Source organism: Mya arenaria, chromosome 3 (genome assembly GCF_026914265.1).
Source record: "Mya arenaria isolate MELC-2E11 chromosome 3, ASM2691426v1".
Lineage (NCBI taxonomy): Eukaryota > Metazoa > Mollusca > Bivalvia > Myida > Myidae > Mya > Mya arenaria.
The window spans coordinates 59989555-60008022 of NC_069124.1; the positions used below are offsets into that span (position 1 = coordinate 59989555).

The 18468-nt window shown below is 33.3% G+C and overlaps 1 protein-coding gene across 1 annotated transcript in view; it reads right to left on the minus strand.

Moving 5' to 3' along the window:
• Positions 1 to 1757: 1757 nt before the first annotated feature.
• The window catches only part of LOC128229059 (organic cation transporter protein-like), a 79810-nt gene continuing 63099 nt past the window's right edge, over positions 1758 to 18468 (minus strand). Inside the window, exons 5-11 of the mRNA XM_052940707.1 lie at positions 7368 to 7540; positions 5518 to 5674; positions 4341 to 4475; positions 3967 to 4052; positions 3470 to 3590; positions 2972 to 3044; positions 1758 to 2597 (exon numbers count right to left, since the gene is read on the minus strand). Of these exons, the coding sequence (XP_052796667.1) occupies positions 2397 to 2597; positions 2972 to 3044; positions 3470 to 3590; positions 3967 to 4052; positions 4341 to 4475; positions 5518 to 5674; positions 7368 to 7540 (946 nt within the window). The 3' untranslated portion in view covers positions 1758 to 2396. The remainder of the gene's footprint in view (positions 2598 to 2971; positions 3045 to 3469; positions 3591 to 3966; positions 4053 to 4340; positions 4476 to 5517; positions 5675 to 7367; positions 7541 to 18468) is intronic.

Sequence of the window (18468 nt, forward strand, 5' to 3'; positions counted from 1 at the left end):
TCTGATGTGGAAGAAAGTAGAATCTCAGGCAGATCATAACAAAAGTATTGTTTATTAATTAATCGTTATGTTATTTGATTACTTATCTTTGATTTTATCTGATTATCTGTGATCGCTTTTATTGTCAATCATTTTATTCAATGTATAAAACTAATCTAAGATATACAGTTATAGAATAAATGAAGAACATTTCCATTAAAATGTCTTTATTTCTATAAAACAGCACTTAAACATACATTTCAAAGAGTATTTTCAGTGATATAAACATTGTTCCGGGTAGAGCTTACATTGTCATTGTATCATCGCAATGTCATTTTATGGTTATCATTATCACAATATCTGTCATTAACAATTATCATGACAGTATTATCATCACGACATAAAGAATGGTTAAATAAAAGGTTCATTAAAGATGTTTGAATTATGTTCAAATTAAATATTTATCCCCATGCGATCTGTTACAAGCATCTTAGAATCGTTGCGTCTGGCCCGCTCCCAGCACACACCAAGTTCCCTTCTGTAATGCATTTCTGTTTATCAAAACAGTCCCGTACTGTACTGTACTCCGACTCTTTGTATCAAACGTGTGGTTCCTGAAATGTGACATTACAACAGCTCTTCTAAATGTTCGAGATAAACATTTAACAAGCATTGTTAAGTTAGTTAAGAGCATACCACCGGTATGGCCGGATGAGAGTTTGTTCGAGAACTCATATTTCCCGCAACACTCCCGCATAATATCGTGTCAATGTTTGTTACGTATCATAAATTTGTATAACTTTCATTATGATGGATATTTAATAATAAAGCGGATAAATATCTTCAATTGAAGGCTAACGAAATATTCGTTTGCTCCTTATTATAAGATGCCTACGTGCGTTTGCCATTTTAGGTAGACTACGTACGTTTGCCAAATTTGAAATACTTCAGAAAATGCATTTTTGTACATATTGCATCGCACAAAGTATTCATAAAGCAATTAAAAACAATTATTGAACAACTGAAACACAAACATTTGAATAAAATGTGGCAATTTATCAAAATATGTGACATTTTAACACTTCCTACGTGCGTTTGCATTCATGGACACAATTTGTATCGAAGTGTTCTCGGAAACTATGCAGACATGAATGGTGACCAATACACCGATCGAAAGACAAAACAATGCATTCTTTTTTGCGCTATGTCATTTGAACGAACTCTCGGGAATAACAATAATATCGATAAGAAACTTACCTTTATTGACGATCAATCGAGCCAAAATACTACTGGCGTTTGCATTTGTGGTCACGTGACTTTTTTTGCTCATCCCCGGTGTAGATAGAGAATGGACAAAGTAAATGTTGTCCAATGTATACAAATCAGTAAACATAACTCGTGAACTGGGTCTGAATCAAACGTAGTCGATATCGAAAACAAATCAGCATTGTGATTTTTTTGAAATAATTGGATACCAAAAGCTTGAGATAAAGATCACACACGAACATGTGACGCCTCGGACGTTGATAAACGATGACGACTGTTATCATCATACTTTGATTGACATGCTACATACCTGGCATTCGTTTCAAAACAAGAATCGTACAAATCAGCTATCGTTATACTACGATGTGTACTGTCGACATATCGATTTCTCTCCGTAACCTGTTTATCAGTCAACTCTTATATATATATATATATATATATATGTTCGCTGTTATGTTTAAGAGAGTAATGTCGCTTACCGAACAACATGAATTATTGACAATCCGAATTGGGTTAGTTTCTACGTCGTTCGTTACATGGTTTATACAATTGTATGTTTTTTTTTATTTGAATGCAATATATAAAACTTTGTTTAATAAGTTATTTGATAAATGCTAATTAAAAAAGGCAACGTTTCTAATTGAAAAGTATTGAATTTGGGGAAATCATACAAGTTAACTTTTGCAATGCAAGCTATTAAAACTACATGGACGACCCTAGCAGTGAGACAATAACTATCGTAGAACAAGGCATAATGATAAATGAATTGTAGTCTCTCAGCGGGAGGTCAAGACAACAGACAAGGTTTTTATAACTTAAAATCGTACACTAAACATGTTTTATACCGCCTTGGAACGGCAACTGAAAATATTAGATCGTTGAAAATTTGAATTAGCGAAATACGTTCCTGTTGTTTTGTTTCAGCAAGCGTGGTAGATAAATTATAACGCACTTAACGACCATAAAATATCCATACATGACCTATCGACTACGCTAGTATGTTGCTTTCTACTTAAAGGAAGATCTGATTATAAGTTTGCACATATTATGTAACACACGTTCATATATATAGTATAAAATCTTTCTTAGACTCTTTAACCGAATGATGTATTTTCCAAAAGAATGTCCGCAAGTCATTATGATTGCTCTTGTCAAGTAACATTTCTTTCGGAGCGTCGTCTGTCCTGACTACAAGGAAGTCGTAGTCTGTTGTCCTTGTACCATTGCTCACATTCTTCAAGCGTTTGTGGCAACTCGTGTTGGTTGGTTTCTGGTACCCACAGCATGCTCACGGACACTATGGCGCACATCACGCCGAAAACCAGGCCCGGGCCCCAAACAATAAACTCAGCCTGTAACGAGTAAAGATGGGCAAAAAGAAATGACTTCAAAATGTTGGTAAGCTCCTAAAATAGTCGATAGATATAGGTTTGACGTTCATCTAATTCGCACTGAATTTGAATGACATTTGTAATTTGAATGGCCAAATGTGCCTTCATTTATTAAGCGATGACATTGTTATATATATCTAAAGAAATCTTATTTACGTTTTACAATTTGTGTCAAAATTATTGAGTCCATTCATTTCAAAACGTTTAAATAACTTTTCATTTATATTTTTGGCAGCATAAAATACTTGTATGTTATTCCTGTCCTTGAATATTTTGTTAGAATAGCTTTAACAACGAACAACAGAACAAATTCGTGGTTTTATCCTTTCACTCACAAGATTTCGCGAAAAGGGTGCAAGCATTCCCCCTACTCTCGCCGCAGCTGATGACATTCCGATTCCCGCGTTTCTGGAAAGTGGAGAAGGGTTTTAATACTTTGAATACAGTAAGAGTATGACTTTAATATGTATTGCCATGCGTTTTAACTTGTGTAAAAAAAGTTTGCACTAAACGCATTATATATAAGAGACTTGACTGGATATATTATCTTTTAAAATATTTTTATACCATATTGATAAAATAAGCTTATTATTTTGGTGACATATTTGTTTAGAGAATTATCACTCAATTATCCATGTGTTTTATTTTGTATGCACAAAGTGTGTTTATATTCATGAAATTGAGCTACATATCCTTTATTTTAATAAAGTTTGTGCTGTGTCTTTATCTTGATCCAACTTGCTACTTCATAATACATAAGTAACAATTCGATAGGAGTTTTATGGTATTGTCAACGATGTCCCTTTAGACTTAGTAAAAAGTATTATACATACCTCATATTTGTGGGATATAATTCAGGTGTGTACAGGAATATTGTGCTAAATGAGCCAGTGATAGCGAACTTGCCTATCAATGTGAACACTGTCGCTGTTAGAACCATGGCTGAGTTGCCATCTACAAAAGAAAGCATTGCTCAGAAACCAGGCCTTGACAACTTTCGCTTAGAAGTTCTGAATCATTTTTTTACTCCTTACACGCAAGGTGTCATTATTATTCTGATTAGTGTAATTTGTCTTGATATAAAACGGAATCACGGCAATATCAGTGTTAGTGATTTTAGAGATTACCGAAGATCCGTGCGCGTTGCTGTCTTCCTTTGGTAAGCGCCAAAGAGCAAAACACGTACATATATCCAATGAAACAGTGTTAAAGCTTGTTTTCTAGTTCAATGTATTGACATTTTAGAACAAATAATTAGTAGCCATTGAACAAGGAGCGATTTGTTTAATCTTCTATTGATTTGTTAGGTTTCAATTCAAGACATACGTACCAGCACACGTGTTTATTATTGTTGCGATTATCAGAGCTACTCCACAAATCACATGGAAAATAATCACTGTAGGTTTCCGGCCATATCTGCAAAATTTACTCTTTGCCAAATAGTTGTTAACATGGATAGAATTATAACATTTTGCGATGATATTTCAAGTACACAAACAAAATATTAACCATCATTGGCCTATACTGAGAGAGAAGTTATCGGCTTTTAAAATTTACAGTCAATATCAGAAATAATATCTGCGTGTTATTTCTACAAAAATCATTTACGTGTCCAATAAAAAAGCGACATTAACAACCAATACATTAGGCCACTGCGATTGAAGGGACATAAACGGCATAATTATATCTTGTAGAATTAAACACCTATTAAGCATAACGTATTCCATGAAGGCAGCTGGATACTCCACCACAGAACCGAGAAAAAAGTTTAAAAACCGGTTTCCCGCCAAACTTGATGATATCAGCATAATTCCATAGTATGTTAGGCTGTTCGTCACCCTAAATGTGAAAGACGGCTTATTGAATGTATACATTTTATGCAATCAAAAGTGATATGTTACGATTTGCTCTCTCTCTGTACCTAAATTGTAATGCGCCAATTCGAGGAGACTGGCTGATTCCCGTTGCATATCTGTTCTAGTAATCGTGTTATATGCTGTTAAAAAATTAAGTACAAATGCCAAGCGATGTTAAACACTTGATAATGTTGGTTATGTGAATTGGGTTACTCACTTAAGAAAACATTTATTTTCAAATGGTTTTGAATATGTTTGGGAAGCTCAGTGTAGACCCAATATAAATATGCTTTATGCCAACATACTTAAGCGACATAACGATCAAAATGTTCTGTCAGGGTGCAGTAATTGTATACACGGTGCCAAATAGCAACCATATATAGGCTTAAAATCCAATTTAGAGACTGAAGCGTATGCTATTTTTATTCTTTGTGTAAGGAAGTTTTAGAACGTATATTCTCGCTTCCGAACTTCATCTTCCTTTGGTGTGTTTTTAGATGATACTTTTAAACATGATTAGATGGATAGAATTTATTATGAGAATCCAAATAATAAATAAATGTCTTGTAATATTGAAAATGAGAACAGATGCACACTATTTATATTCAGCTTTTGAAGAGAAACACTCTTTACCCAAAATAAACAATACATGATTGTTACAAGTTGTGGCTGTTAGTATAGTGTTTTGTATATATAGTATATCAATGTAAGTATATCAAAATGTACTTTAATTACAAGCTATGTTTTGACAGATACTATTATTTAATCTATGCTCAATAATATGCACAAGTAATTTTCATGTATGTATTGTGTGATGTTTGCATGGGCTGGTGGCCTTTTAGCGAATAAACTTTTTGTTGCTGATGTTGTTGTGTTTATACTTTTTTAATGTATCAAGAGGTTATGCTGCAGTAGATAAAAGGTGATCCTAAATGATCTACCAAGTATCCAAAAACACAATGAGAGTTTTATTTATTTGAATGCTAACATATCTTAAATCACATGAAAACATTTCAATTTCTTACCATGCAAACCACAGTATCAAAGACGATATAAATAGCCTCCTGGACTTTACAAGGTCAATGACTGTGTAGGCTTGTATTGACGATTTCCCATCCTCCTGCGTCGTTCTATTAGAAGATTTAGACAAACCATTGTCGAGAAGATCCTGATTAGTTCCGCCTAAAAAAGAAACGCATTATTCTATGACTACACATAAATGAGACATTTGCGTGCATTCAATAAATGGTAAAATATGGTCAACAATTACAAAACATGTTAAAAAAACACAAACACTAGAATCAATGGGAAACAATCAATTTCAACATAACATATTATTATTTTCATGACTCATAATTTGTCTTGTTCGTTCATGCATTAAAACCTTATATTATCCCTCACTTGTATTCTCTATGTTAAATTCCACTATACCCGAGCGGTCAATATTTTTCAATATTGCCCGGTAATGTTGACTGGCAAAGTAATATCACATGCGCAGAAAAGATGCGCGTGCGCTTTAGAATTTTTAATGGCCGCATTAATAACAAGAGCTGACGCCCGCACAGTAAATAAAATTGCATATAAAAACCGTTCAAGTTCGACTACGATATGAAAAAAATAATAATAATATTTTTGTCAGGACATCAAAGGCAGTAGAAACTGAATTTTTAACCTTTTGCCTCTCATACGGAGGCCGATGGAAATACATTAGTTGAGTCTATAAAGATTCCAAAAGTACAAAAAGGTCTAAAAATAGGCATTTTTTGGTTTCCCAAGGCTGAGGTGATAAGCGCTTATTAAAATGTGTTGTTAATCTGGTTACAACCGGTGTTTGCATTATTTCTAAACGTCATTTGCAACAAAATGACAGCTAATAATGTAAACAAACAATAATATTATATAATAAATTGATTAAATTTGAAAGTTGTGTAATGGTAAAAATCGTCTATATGTATATACATGTAACTGTGTTCGGTATAATAAAATAAATATTGCATGGCTTCTAGTGTGACAGTACATATTGTCAACATTCGGGTAAATACCGTTACCCTCGGCTTCGCCTCGGGAAACAGTATTTCCCTCATGTTGACAATATGTCCTGTCACACTGGAAGCCATGCAATATTTATATTATAGACGTCGCTATTGTGAGAATGCATCGCCGGGTTATTATTGTATTTGGATAATAGAAATATCTTTCACGGAATTAATTGGTTGAAACATTGCAATTAACACGATACTGGTTATCATTTAACCTTGTAATTGACCCCTGGAGGCATTGTATTTCGGTAATAGTAATTAGAAATTTGACTTATTAGCTGCAGCAAGACTTTACAAGTTTGATAATCTAATTATGTCTTTTTCATAGAACGCAGTCATATATTTTTCATGATATTGAATAAAAATAAACTGTATTGGCAACAGCTTTGGTAGCAATATTAAAAGCGAAATATTCGTTGTAAAAATGCTAGGATAGGGGCTTGCGTACCGAAAATTATAAAGCCATATTTCATTAGCGTGTTCATTCGAGACACAATTTGTTCACTGTGAAGTTACGGTAGACCTCGGATAATAATGTTTCTGTAAGTATCACTGTCTGAGAATGGACGCTTATGAACCTGCGAGTCAACTTTAGACTTGAGTTTCAGTACGCACGGATTCCTTATAGTTGCCTACCTGAAGTCAATATCCTTGCCTTTTTGAATTTAGAACATGTTTGAGAGGAGTCTTGTTACTGACTTACACAGTTGTTTCCTACTAGAATTAGAAGTATTTGCTGTAATACAATAAAGTATGGAACTCTTACTTTACTATTCGTTGTCATAACATATATATAACTATATATAAAATAGATGTATATATAAAAGCACGCCCACCATTTATTCCATCGTGCATTTTTGCGGATCTCATTTCAACTTCCAGAAAGCCAGAACCAGCCACGACGTCTTTGAAATCTTTTTTGTTCATCTTGCACGCTTTAAGCAATACACGTTTGGCTTCTTTATACTTTCCGTTTGCAATTAACCAGCGTAACGACTCGTCTATCAACCTGAATACAAAATAATAATCATTTTAGATGCGATAAGTACTATGCATAGGAATTCTAAATGTTTTTGTTTTCACTAACTTCTCCAAATAATAGGTTAGGTCGGCTGAAATATTTTTCCTCGTACCTTTTTGCCAGTCACAACATATTTTATCGGCCATTTTTAAGCTACTCGTATATGCTCATATACGACCTTAAGACTTTCATTTGTATTACAGCCAGGATTCATGACGATACTTAAAATGGACAAACAAACATACGCATATTGTGATGAAGGAAATACATATGAACAATACACGAACTGTCTTGGAATTTGCCGTGACGCAATTTCATAAACTGCATTAACCATTTATCATTAGTCCCAGTTATAGAAAGTGGCTTGTTTCGCTATTGTATATATGTTTTGAAACATGTTTTGGTCACCTTTCTTATTTTGTCCTTTTTAGCTCACCAGAGCACAAAGTTTAAACATAACAATTGGTTATAATCATCATCTACTCCTTAACCGCTTTAACAATTTTAATGCACCTTTATAGGAATGATCCTTGGTTGGTGCTTTTTCAAAATTGTTCAAAGAAATCAATTCCATGCTGAACTCTGGTTGCCATGGCAACCTAAAGGAAAATGTCAACAATTGGTTATAAGCATCATCTTCTCCTAAACCCCTTGGACAACTGTAACGAAACTTCATAGGAATGATCCTTGTTTGGTGCTTTTTCAAAATTGTTCAAAGAAATGAATTCCATTCAGAACTCTGGTTGCCATGGCAACCTAAAGGAAAAACTACAAAACTTTTTTTTGCAAATACTATGAGGCCTAGTGCTTAAATATTTGCTGTGTAACATTGGCTATTGGTTATCTACCATGTTCATTCAAATTGTGCCCCTGGAGAAAATTGGCCTCACACCGTGGGTTACAAGTTCATTATGAATACATTTTGTGAAAATCTGATAGTTATGTAAAGTTTACTCTTGAAGCAAGGGCAGCAAGTCTTGCTATATGGTCTCTCTTTTTGTATTGCACTTCTTTCTTTTTTTAGTAACAAGGGAATATATATATATATATATATATATATATATATATATACAAATTCAACCTTTGGGATATTTTGCCAATTAGAACAACCTTTGGAAGACATTATCATTAAATGCTATATATCCTATAATAATATATCCTTTGCATTTTCCTTCATATAATATGCATATATAAATGTAGTAAAGCATTATTAATGATGCTTTTTTTCAAAAATACTAGCCATCGAGAATATACAATTTTTGACTGTCGCCTAAAGGTTAAGCGCCGGATGTTCATGAAAAAGTACAACCTTTGGGTTAAGTACCCCAAAGGTTGTACTGTATATGTCGGTAAAAGGTTCAATAATATATAATGTAACTTAACTACTTAACTCAGTTCGTAGAGAGGTCTGAATGTCTCGCGGCAGACCCTGTTCGAATTAAAGCGGTAAATATCGGTTAACCTAATACTTTAGTCCTACTGACAACGTTAAGATGCCAGTTCGGTAACCATGATTTATGTAGCCATCTCCTCAATCCTTTCAATATATTATCAAATTATTATTCCTTGCATTTTGTTTGCTGTGTTCATGACAATATTTGAAGTTAATTTTAATTCAAAGTCGGGCTAGGTTGTGATCTTGTCCTCACACTAAGACAAAGGTTTATGAACCTTAATAAACAATAACAACAAAATCTATGTCATTATTATTAAACCAAATACATGTTGCTTGTCCAATGACATACTCTATTGCCGTTTTCATCATTGCATTACTCTTGTAAAAAAGCAGCATTGTTTGCAATAATGACGGGGTTGCTTAATTGCTTCAACCACCCGTTGGTGTGTAAGCTTCTTTACACTCGCACTCGGGCCTTGCCCATTCGACGAGAGCTCTGGTAAGAGTATTAGTTATTTAAAATATTCCGAGAATGGTGCACAGACACAATACAGCCCTGGTTTGAGCCAATCCAATTCTTTGACGTGCCGCAAAGTACAGGAATGTCACACGGGACCCCGATTAACGTCCATCCCTGAAGATGATAAATATATTAATGTTGCGGTTGGGAATCGAAACTGCTGTCCCTGGATTGACTAGTGTGACCACGGAACCACCCGGAAAACGTTGACAAGCTAGTAACCGTGTTTTTCGGTATTTTCTCCCTATATATGGCGATACCGGTGAGCAATGATATGGTTGTCGGAATACATCCTCCGGCGGGATTATGTATGTCAAAAACGTGTCCCCTGTATCCAAAAGCGTAGTTAGCAGCTAGCTTTTTTTATTTTCGTGTGCTGGAAGAACATCAATAATGATGAAACGGGTATAAAAATACAAGTTATTATGACTATATGTACATTGCAGCATGAATGACTCATTTTAGTAATAGTTTAATACGAAAAGTTGAAATTGTTGTGTATGATGCCTTAATCCTGTTATGCCAATGCCAAAACGAAATTGTCTGATGGAGGCGCAGACATCGACGACCCTATACTTGGAGGAAGAATTGGCGATTGGATTATATATATGTGTATGGTGTAATGTCGTCTGCAATTTCATACATTTTCTTTTCGACTTAAACAGACGTGTCGTTACAAACCAACTGTTCCTGTACTTTCAATAACAAATAGAAACTACTCTTTGCTAATATCTACCGTTATGGCATTCCTTAAAGTACAAGGGACACACGTAGTGCACGTGCATTTTTCAAAATAATTTCAGAACTGAAATAAGAGTTAAATCTATATACAATGTAAACTTATTATGATTTTAATTTGAAAAGCTGAAATGCTATGAAAATATGTACATATTCATTTTGATTAAGTTTCACTCGTATCTGTTCGATTGTTAAACCATTCGAATTAATTATATGACGCTTTTTCTAAGAAGATAATGACAAAACAAATCAGTAACGTATTATTTCACTTGAGAAACAACCACCAGAAACCATACATTATAATTCCACTTAGAAAAATGATTTGTTTTAATGAATGTAGTGCAGTTAATCTCTCCAAAACAAATTTAAAGGTGCACTTGACAATTATAATTGAATATTTGATACTGTATAAAAGCGGTAACATCAGGGGAAAAAATGCACAATAAACGATAAGAAGGTACAACATTCGCTCTAGGCGGTAGGTCCCGGCGCGAGCCCAAGACTGTCTGCACATCATCTTTCCGCGTTTCTATAGCCCATTTAAACTGATATTGCCACTAACCGTTGTTTTCTTGATTCCATCGTGTATGCGGTGGAATAACTTCTTCCATGTGTCGATCTCTTTGTTATATATAAAGGAGATAGGTTGCCCCTCTTTTCCATTTCTAACCTACGCCCCTTAAAAGGGGTTTACATACTTAATTATTATACGGCTCCAGTTATTAAGTAGAGTCCGAAAAATTAAACCGTGGTGTATTAAACAGCAAACCGTTTAAAAACAGTGTTGTTGTATTTTAAACTTTGGCATAACACATGTAAATGTGGGGTAGACAATGTATAACAAATATAAGATATTTTGAACATTACGTTTAAGATTCAAAAATTCGTTTAAATATGTATCAAAATGAACCTAGGAACATTTTAATTCATTCAAAAATGGTTCTTATATAGTTTTCCCATCAATTTATAAAAAGTATTTCAATTACAAATCGAACTTCAGTTTTTCAGACATACTCATTCGTTTTACGATGTCTCTTCCAGAGGAGTCCGACTGCAAATATTAATTGTTCAGATATAAAGAATGTGTTCATTGGTAGCACGACACCTAGTTTAGTTTCAAATATTTGTACTATTTGTGGGATTATATTGTTATAAAGTGGGGGTTGATGTTTTCACTTAAACCCAGGTTATGGTTACACGATAGAAGTCGAGACAACCGTTGGAGTATAAAAAACCCAAAAGGAATGAGGTCACAGAAGCGGAATTTTGAACGGAATAATGAGGCTTAAATTGAAATTGATTCGATTATCTTTTTTTTATTGAAATCCCGATAACGGAAAAAGATTGATCACAAGTTCAGACAACCTATTGACTATTTGACATAATATTTTGTTTAATTTTGACTGACGAAGAGGTATATCACTGTTATATTATTAAAAGGGATTTACTGCATGTTTTAAAGACAAATTAACACATAACAAACACTTTGCAAACACATCCTAGCAGTAAATGCACAGTTGTTTTTATGTAAGGTTTCTTCGTGTTTCTTAACATGACTTTTACCTCAAATATACACCAATGATATATCTGAATCAATACGTTGAATAAATAACTGAGTCGGAAATAAAAACGTATGTTTTATAATTATCAAGGTTTAAACAAAATCCTTATTGAGTTTACATGGAAAAGAGCTTTCATATGAAATACGTTTAAGCGACATGCAATATACATTGATTTTTATTACTTCTTCAGGAAGGAACGCTTAAGATCATATCGTTATTTACATGAAGCTTACAAAGGACATTTTTCCTGCAAAATAATAGAGGGAAGAACAAAACAATAACACTAAAATAATTTTACGAATATTTGAATTTGTTTGAATTTAATTCATAATCTACACTGAGCAGAGATTATCGATTGAAAAATAAAAAAAAATGCACTTTTGGGACATATAAATTTGCATAGGTCCTTAAGTACGAATGTCCTGAAAATCTTGTGACAAGCATATCATCAACTTTTATGTATTTACTTCAATCTTTGATTTCGCATAACTTGACGTAAGAACGTGAATGATTCTGTATTTAAGACACAACCGTTTCATTCATTGGCAGGTATATTGTCCTTAAGTCTATAATAAATTCATATAGTGTACTAGATGCCATTTTTTCTAAATCGAACAACTTATAGAATATTCAGTGTTTCACATATATTTTACTGTTTGAAATTATGGAATAAAACGAAAAGGACTTTATGGACTTATGCATGGCATAAAGAACGATATATTAATCAACTTTTAACCCTACCGAGCCCGGTAAACAAACACTTACTATTACAAATATTTTGATGATGTATTATCCACGTTGTGGTGACAAAACATTTCTTTTTCTTTTTTGATTTCGTTTTACATGAAAGAATGAGGTATTTCAGAGTATGATTTTACATATCGGTCTAATCATAAACTATTAAATACATGTCACCACAAAAACATAACGTCAAACGAACGAACGCATCAAGAAAGAAAATATCGGAAAAAATGTATATGTTATAAGCAATGTTTCAATTCTTCTCATTTAAAGCTTGTACACAACCATTGTACTAATAGAAGTCCAGAATGATACGTGGTGTATGCTATGCAAGTTGATGGTGTTATTTTGATAAAGCTTCGGGTCCAAGTACATTGTAGGTGTTTGACCCACACCTAATTCATTCAATAACAAATATTCAAATATAGAAAATAAATTATATTCAGTGAAAAAGAGCATACACTGGACTAGGGGCGACATGTTTATGTCTAGATAGTCCAGTATGGGTAATAATTATCTCGTTCTTGAATACTAAATTGGAAAACAATCGAACGCGGGCCGTTTGAAAAAGAAAAACAAACAAAAAAACAACATAAATATGTAGATAAACATTTGAAAAAACAATCAGAAAAATAAATCAATAAGAAATGTCAACATATTCTTTGGTATTGAAGAAGTTTAAGAATTCAGATAGTAGTGAGGCAACTGGGAATTCAACAACAAAGAGGTCAGTTCACATTATTATATATGTATACACAGTGGACGAAACATCCTGATCTCAGAACACTCTCTTGCCAATGAACTGTCCACGAGTCTTACTCATCCTTTAAAAATATCAAAGTTACAGTACTCTAGCTTTTAGATTTTTAAGACACGCATGCTATCCAATTTCTAAATTACAACAAGTCAAGACCAATGAAAAAAGAACATATCCAAAAGTCAGAGCTGTGGGACCACATATTTCATTTATAGTAGAGCCCGCAGTTACTCATTTGGCAAATTTCCCACAAACAAATGGGATTAACCCTCGGTCTCAGAAAAATGTTTCAGTCTCACTTGGGGCTGTGACGGAGTCAAGCCATAACGCAGCCTCTATAGAGTGCGGGCAGACCTTTATAAACTCAACAACGGCAATAATAGACGCCAAGTGGCGACATGTCAAGCCTGATAAGCTTCAGACACAGTCAGACTATTTTCCATGTTATTGCAACACAGGCTTACATGGAGTTCAACAGTAAGACGAAAACTATTTATATTTAGTATGATATATAATTTGGTAACGATCAACTTTAAAATTTAACAAACTCGAACATCTCAATTTATTGTGTACTCAATTAATTAATGTTTCAATAGAACTGTTTCAAATGTTGACCTCTCAGTGTTACCTTAAGGTCTGGCTGATGTGTGTGCTACGGCGCCTTATAATTGTGAAAACGTTTTGAAAATCCTACTATGAATGATCAATACAGCCAGGACAATGTTTGCTCAGGATCAGTTGAAGTACTTTGTGTACTTACGTTTTGTTGAAAATACTTGTATACATGGTAAAGTTTCAACCCGGACTAAGTTCAGTCAAAAATAAGTTCCATTTACAGTATTCATTTTGATATTTAACTTGTATTGTGTCCTTGACATTTGACGTACAAATCATTGCTGTGCGTTCAAACCGCTTGTAGGCTCGTACTTAGGCGGGATGCCGATCGTCCAAACTTCATAAACAGACATATTAAAGGTACATACATTATCACTACGAAATCGTGGCTTAATAAAATCAATCTTTATTAACAGAACAGAATTTACCATTCCGAAACAACAGTTTTTCTTAAGATCCGCTTTTCTACGATCATCATAATTATCAAATCACTATTGAACCCTCGGACAAACCCCGCCAAATATGAGATTCTGCGATGACCGTGATAGTATGCAACTGACTGGTATGTTTTGCTTATTAAGCGAAAACAGTAATCTAAAATCTACAGCGTGCTTAAAAGATGAAAGAGTCATTTAGAAACGTTTAAAATTATAATCATATACATATATATGTTATAGCACCATAACTGATGATAACATTTTACTGAAAATAATGTATATATGCCATATTCTAACGTGGCACATACTACTCTTACTGACAATATATTTTCTGATCCCTAAACTTTACTGTTAGGCAGAGATAATATATAAATGTCATACGTAGGCAATTAAAAAGGCAATTTACTTCTATGTCCTTTTATATTAAAATGTGTTTACACCTCAGAGAAATAATGAACCCACAAAAACAAAAACAACCAAAAGTAAATAAAAAGCAAAACAATAACAAATGCGATAACATTAAATGTAAAAATCCCGTATGCAAAACTATATTCTTTTCTTAACACAGTGACTTTTCGGTAAAATTTTCTGATCCTAAACAAAACTTACTTTTAGGCAGAGGTAAAATATTCATGTCATGCGTAGGCAATCAAAAAGGCAATTTACTTATATGTCCTTTAATAATAACAAATGCGATAACAGTAAATATAAAAACCCGTATGCAGAACTGTATTCTTTTCAAACACAGTAAATTTCGGGCAAAAGAAAATTTTGTCATCTGGTAAAATAATTTCATGTCTCCCAAAGGTTGTTGCGATGTTACCCAAAGGTCGGATTGTGTTAAACGTTCGGACAATATATTAAATCATTTTTTTGCTCGACATATGTTACGGGTAACAAATGTCGCATGTGTCAGGTTCAAACATGCAATTTGCATTTTTGTAACGTTATATGAAGTTACAAGAATGTGACCTCACCCTACAGTTTGTGGTCCAAGTAGGCTTATAACAGGTCAGGTCAAAACAAGTCCTGAATTGTGCACAAAGTGACCCCGGTTTCTGGTTGATGCCCTAATAAATACATATTAGGGACATAATATGCACGAAGTGAACCGATAAGGATGATGCATAATTTGTCGCCCTAGTGAACGTATCAGCTAGAATTGCTAGTCCTTAGCTGAATTTATAGCTATCTCCGCCTACTGGTTATTGTCCTAATAGGCACATGAGAGGGAAATGCCAGTCCGAGCTGAACATTTACTGCTTCCGTCTACTGGTTGTCGCCCTAATAGGCACATCAGAGGAAAATTCCAGTCCTAGACGAAAATTTATTATGTTTATAATAATATATCATTTGGTTACGATCAACTTTGAAAAGCAAAAAAATCGAACCTCTTAATTTATTATGTACTTAATGAATGTATCAACAGTACTATTTAACACTTGACCTCTGAGTGTTACCTGGCTGGCTGATGTGTGCACCACGTCGCCTCATAATGATGAACCTTCATGGCAAAGCCGTTTTGAAAATCCTATTATGAATTATCAAAATACAGCCAGGACAATGGTCGGTCAGGATGGATGGATGTACTCACGTTTTGTTGAAACTCATAGAATGCATTGTTCGTCCCGGACTAGCTTCAGTCTAAATCAGTATTATCAACAGTGTTCATTTTGATATTTAACCTGTATGTGTGTCCTAGACATTTGATGAACACATCTGTGTTTATGTTCTAACGGCTTTATGGCTTTATACTTGGTTAAGATACAGTTCGGGTGAAAGCACTTACAAACTTTTACCCACTCAGGGATTTTTTCAATATCATTATTTAACATAACACAAACGCTGAGGTACCAGTCATTCAATATGTATGCGTTTCAAGCCTTTGGATATACGGTTACAATCCTGTTATCAGTCATTACAGTCATTAATATTTTCCGTAAATGCATTAATTAGTGAGTTGTTAAATATTATTCTCTCAATATTCGTCTTTGTTATACATATGTATGGATTGAATTTGAATGAGAGTGTCACTTTAAGGAAAAAGAACTATTACTGTGCGTTCATACGGTATGTAGGCTCGTATGTAGGCGCGCGCGCCCGATCGTTCAAACTACATAAACCGACAGAAAAAGGTACATGCATTATCACTAAGAAATTGTTGCGTAATAAAACCTATCTGTATTAATTAGACCATTCAAAAGCAACAGTCTTTTTTCAAATCCGCTTTCTACGATCATCGTTATTATCAAATCACTATTGAACTCTCAGACGAACCCGCCAAATATGAGATTCGGCGATGACCGTGATATTATGCAACTGACTGGTATGTTTTGCCTATTAAGCGGAAACATTAATCTTAAGTCTACAGCGCGCTTAAAAGACGAGAGAGACATTTAGAAACGTTTAAAATTATAAACATAAGTATGCGTTGTGGCATCATTATTGATCATTATTGATAATAACATTTTACTGCAAATAATTCATTTATGCCATATTCAAGCATGGCACATACTACTCTTGCTGACCATAACTTTTCTTAACTTTTCTTAACCCTAAATAATACTTGTCTTTAAGGCCCAGGTAAAAAGGTTTATGTCATTTCTATGCAGCTAAAAGGTAAATATACATCTATGTCCTTTTATATCAAAATTGTGTTTACACTCATGGAGAACAGTTGATATATGTATACGTATATATTTGTACATGGTTCTTTTTCCATAGAAACTAAATGATATGTATATGGGTATGAAAGTGTGTTTATATATGTGGATCTGTGATAAATAATGCATGAAATTGTTAGTTTCAAAACTGATGTGTCTATATATCCTTACAGGCCCTACATGCAAATTAACTAAATTAATGCTGTTAATAATGTTCATATATTGAATAAAATATATATCATTTCTTGATATATTGTGAATGCATGGTAAATTCCATCCCCTATTTAAATTATATATTTGTCAAAAACAACAACAATCAAATTTACACCAATAAAGAATATACTGTATGCTTGTACTTAGATATGTTCAAATCTCACAAAATAATATGTACAATCGTAAATATCTTTGTGTTAGTGTTTGTGTGTGTCTATGTGTGCACATTTGCACGCACAGTTATGTATGTATACATGCGATTATGTGAATGCATAAATATTTATTAAACTGTATAACTATGTTTCTATGGCAATTTTAAATTATACAGATAATTATATGTATGAGTATATTTTGGAAACTAAATTATTTTGATAAACTGTATTAATATGTCTAAATGTGCTTTGATAAAATGTAATTATGGAAAATGTGGTCATGTGCATAAATATATGGTACACTTATATATTAGGTCTATATATACCTTTTTGCTATATAATAAGAGCTTTTTGTCTTTTGTAACTATTATTCTTTCTTTTCTTCAAATGTTTTTATTAACATTTATAGTCATATTATCCAAAATGCAATTTGTGGATATAATTGCAAATCTGCCTTCCACAAAACGCAAGGCACCAATTGACCAAATGACTTCAACCTTTTTTACTGATATCTTATCTTCTCTCTCCTGTCCTCATGAGCCACATGATAGTTCTGATTTATCCTCTTGTAACAATGATCACACGCAGAGTATATTTAAACAAAACATGAACATACTGATATATAAAACATGCATCTAAAAATATGTACATTTAATGCTAAAGGCTTAGCATCAAAAGAAAAACGAACTAAGTTGTTTGAATTTTTAAAACTAAAAAAATATAACATATGTCTCATCCAAGAAATGCACTGTATAAAAAACAAAGATGAACAGAAATGGAAAACAGAATGGAAACATGACATAATTCTAAGTGGTAACAAATCAAACAGCCAAGGAGTAGGCATTCTCATAAACAATAATATAAATTGTAACATACTAGAATACAATGATATTATAAGTGGTAGGCTTCAATCATTAAAACTTGAAATCAATGATGAAACAATAATGTTTATAAATGTTTATGGTCCAAATACATACGATAAACATTTTCTTGATACACTTCAAAACTTGATTGTAGATAATAATAACGAAACACTGATAATTGGAGGAGATTTTAACGTAGTGCTTAACTCAGAAATTGACAAATTGAATGGTAAAGATAACACAAACAAACAAAGCACAC